Genomic DNA, 3974 nt, shown 5'->3' with positions numbered 1-3974 from the left:
TATTTCTCAATAATTTCTGTGTTTGTGTATATTAGTTTGTGCAAATTGACTCCTCTCATTAAAATGCTTTAAACTGACTTTTTCAAATACATGTGAAAAAACATAATGAGCAACCTGGCAAGAATATCCCATAAACTGCAAAAAATCAATAAAAGGCCACTATGAATGGATTATTATTATTATTAGATGTAATTAAAAAAACAAGGGAAAATGACCAGAAAATGAATCATCTTCATTTTAAATTTAAAATTATGTCACAAAAAAGCTTTCTTGAGGTCATTTTCTTTCTTCCCTTTTGAAAAAAAACCTTTTTTCTCATTTTCAGGGAATTTTCTTGTAACTTTTGTTGATCAGATATTTCCTGATATAACCATTTCTTTGTTTATAGAGATTTTTTTTTGCATTATGAACCCTGTATTATAGTATCTGGATCATCCAGGTATTACATTCTGTCTCGCTCAGTCGTCCAGGATTCGTGGCGCTGACGTCACGTAGGTAACTTTAGTCTGGAGCTGTAATTTGAAATCAAGGGATCAGGATGTGCGACAGACGGTAGTTTCACAGTTTTAGTATGTGAGTGAAATATGAGCCATAACACCGTCACCGCAGACACCGCGGACAGGGTGCGTTCACGCCAAAAAGCTGTATCGAGGTGCTCTTCAAAGACATTTGGCTCGCTGTGCAAACGCAGTAAGAAAAGTACAGTTTGCTCCGGTGTAGTATTAGTATCTGTGAGGAAAGATTTCAAACACATTTACTTCTAATTAGTAAAAGATGTTTGTAAGATTTGTGCAGATTTTATAAATATTGACGTTGTCTCTCTTGATAGGTTCTACATGAAACGTTTCCTCAGCACACGTTCCTGATGAACGGACTCATTCAGGGCGTGAAGGTGAGAACTTCGGACATTTACACTTTTTAATCTCTTTAAGCTCATCTTCACGTATAGAGGAGAAATCGATGCTGAGTTTTTATTCTGTCACCGACTCTGCTTCTTTACGTTAAGGGCCTGCTGTCATTCATGTCCGCTCCTCTGATCGGCGCGCTGTCTGACGTGTGGGGCCGACGCACCTTCCTGTTGGTCACCGTCTTCTTCACCTGCGCCCCGATCCCCCTGATGAGGCTCAGCCCCTGGTACGACCCTCCGCTCTCTGCTCGCACATTACCGCTAACAAAGAGATACGGGGACGCAAGTGAAGTCAGACGACTCACCTGGAGAACCAAACCACAGGATTACGCTACGTGATCAGAACCCAAAAACTTAACCCTTTGAAACCTGAGCAAATTGGTTTAGTTTCTGCCAAAAACATGGGAGAAGTCAAAAATCAAAAAAAGCAAGAAATAAGTTTAAAAAATAAATAAATAATGACCCTCCAAAAAAGTGCAGAAACATTCAAATATATGACTATTTTTTTGTAACATAAATTTAAAAAATATTCTCAAATAGATTATAAATATATTTAATGGGTATTTTTCACTAGTTTTTGATAATTTTCTAACAATTCTTACTCTGTTTTAAAACTAATTTTCAGGCCATTTTCATCACTTTTTCAGTAAAAATGACAAAGTATGTAAAAATATAAATACAAAATAGAAATGCAGTACTAGTAAAACAATTAACACCCATATGTAAATACTTAAAATATAAGTATGTAAAATATTTAAAAATATAAAATGTAAAGAAATACAGTAATAAAAAATTGCACTAATATGTGAATATTTAAAATAAGAAATATGCATAATGTGCTGAGTGTGTAAAAAATATAAAATTTAGCCTTATATTACAATGCAACGTATAAAACTAGTATGTAAGTTAACAATAAGTGTGTGATGCAGGTTTTACGTTGGCTGAGGTGTAAAAGTAACTCTACCGATGAGGTTGTGCAGAGATTATTATGTGCTGATGGATCAAACACGAAAATTATATTCAAACACATAAATTCTGATCAATCTGTAGATTAGTGACGGCGTCTTCCAGCGGTGCAACTGTTTGAGTTTCCAGTTTTCACAGTAGTAAGTCCTCTTTTGTGATGAAGAAACTGTCCTGAAACCGAATTTTCTCCGTCTTCCTCGTCCTGCAGGTGGTACTTCGCCATGATCTCCATGTCTGGAGCTTTCTCCGTCACCTTCTCGGTCATCTTCGCTTACGTCGCTGATGTAACGGATGAGAGAGAGAGGAGTACCGCCTACGGTCTGGTGAGGACTCCTGTTTGATGTGCTGCCAAACTGAATATAAACCTCTTACAGGGAGTGTTCACCTCTTCTTTCCATTAGTGCTATTTAGTCGAGATTGTTTTGGTGTGAATTGCTGAGATATCAGTCGTGGATGTCTGCCCTCTTTACAATATAATCAAGGTTCCCGCAGATCCTTAAAAAGTCTTAAAAAGCACTGGATTAATTCGTCTAAAAGTAAGGCCTTAATTGGTATTAACATGTCTTAAATAAATCTTTCAAAAGCCTTAAAGATGCATTGGAAATGGGATTTTATGATTAATTTTTTTACGTTGCACTGTTACATCAAAAAGTAATGCATAACATATTTTATTATTATTATTATTATTATTATTATTATTATATTTTAATCATATAAAATATGCCAAATTCTCCTGGCATAATTGTCTCTAAAAACAAGTCATGTTTTATGTTACAATAAATATTTTGGGAAAATTGTCCCTAATCAGTTGATCAATTTTGGTTCTTGTAAAATTAGTCTTAAATTTAAATTTAATTCCAAGTGGCATTAAAAAAGTCTGAACCCTGACAATGGAACGAGATGGCGCTCGCAACGCCAAGAAAATACATTAAAAAACTCAACAGGAATTTCTCCAGAATTCGTGACCCGGTTACTTAAAATAATCCTCCGACACAGAGAGGAATAATGAAGTACGGCCTTTCCTTTCTTTAAATGAGTCTTATTTGCGTCTCTCTGCTTTCGACTCCAAGGTGTCGGCCACTTTTGCAGCCAGCCTGGTAACGAGTCCGGCCATCGGGGCGTACCTGTCAGCCTGGTACGGAGACAACCTGGTGGTTCTGGTGGCCACGCTGATCGCTCTGGCCGACATCTGCTTCATCCTGCTGGCCGTGCCCGAGTCTCTGCCCGACAAGATGAGGCTCAACACCTGGGGGGCGCCCATCTCCTGGGAGCAGGCCGATCCTTTCGCTGTCAGTAAACAGAAATTTGCTATATTGAATAACGAACTCAGAGCAGGTTGATTATTTCTAAGGGGATTATTAATTTGTCCGCGTGTGTTTTCCGCCCGCAGCTAATCTTGCAAACTGCTGGTCCATTCAGCCTAATGTTTTATATGCACGTGTGTGACTGCGCTCAATAATCTCCTGGGGTTACAGTGATTCACAATTGTTTTTTAACCAGACATGCTGCACTATGGGAAAACAATGGTGACATTATCAGGGCCTGATAATGAAGAAAAGTAAAGTAGTGGATATGAGTCAGGTGGATTTCACAGACTGTCATGATTTAAACTGAAGACTAACTGATGACCTGTTTATTTTCTGTCTCTCCTTCAGTCTCTGCGTAAGGTGGGTCAGGACCCGACGGTCTTACTGATCTGCATCACTGTGTTCCTGTCTTACCTGCCCGAGGCCGGACAGTACTCCAGCTTCTTCCTCTACCTGAGACAGGTGAGTCACACTGCGGCCCGATGCAGCCCTTTCCCCAAGAATACTACAATTACTGCTACTACTAACAACAATACTGCCTTTGTTATTACATCTGCCTTTAACCCTTTGACACCTGAATAGACATCAGATTCTTGTGTTACATTCAGACGCCTTTCACAAGCGTTTAAACCTTTGAAACCTAAGCAAATTAGTTTGATTTACTTTGAAAACATGTCTAAAAAGGTGATGAGCAAGAAAAAACTGACATGAAAATAAAACAAAAATTTATTTTAAAAAGACAAAAAAAGGAGAGTGACACAGATAGAAAAATATTTCTATTATTATATTTAATT

General features: G+C 37.8%; 1 protein-coding gene across 1 annotated transcript; it reads left to right on the top strand.

The window, feature by feature from the left end:
* Positions 1-584: 584 nt before the first annotated feature.
* On the top strand, positions 585-3642 carry LOC121937857 (hippocampus abundant transcript-like protein 1; the record flags this gene model as incomplete). Its single annotated transcript, XM_042481155.1, has 6 exons — positions 585-623; positions 830-892; positions 1007-1134; positions 2082-2196; positions 2944-3162; positions 3529-3642. Coding segments are annotated over exons 1-6 (678 nt in total), but the record flags the coding sequence as incomplete, so codon positions are not given.
* Positions 3643-3974: the final 332 nt, after the last annotated feature.

This window comes from Plectropomus leopardus, unplaced genomic scaffold (genome assembly GCF_008729295.1).
Source record: "Plectropomus leopardus isolate mb unplaced genomic scaffold, YSFRI_Pleo_2.0 unplaced_scaffold27660, whole genome shotgun sequence".
Lineage (NCBI taxonomy): Eukaryota > Metazoa > Chordata > Actinopteri > Perciformes > Serranidae > Plectropomus > Plectropomus leopardus.
This window is presented reverse-complemented; position numbering and strand designations above follow the sequence as displayed.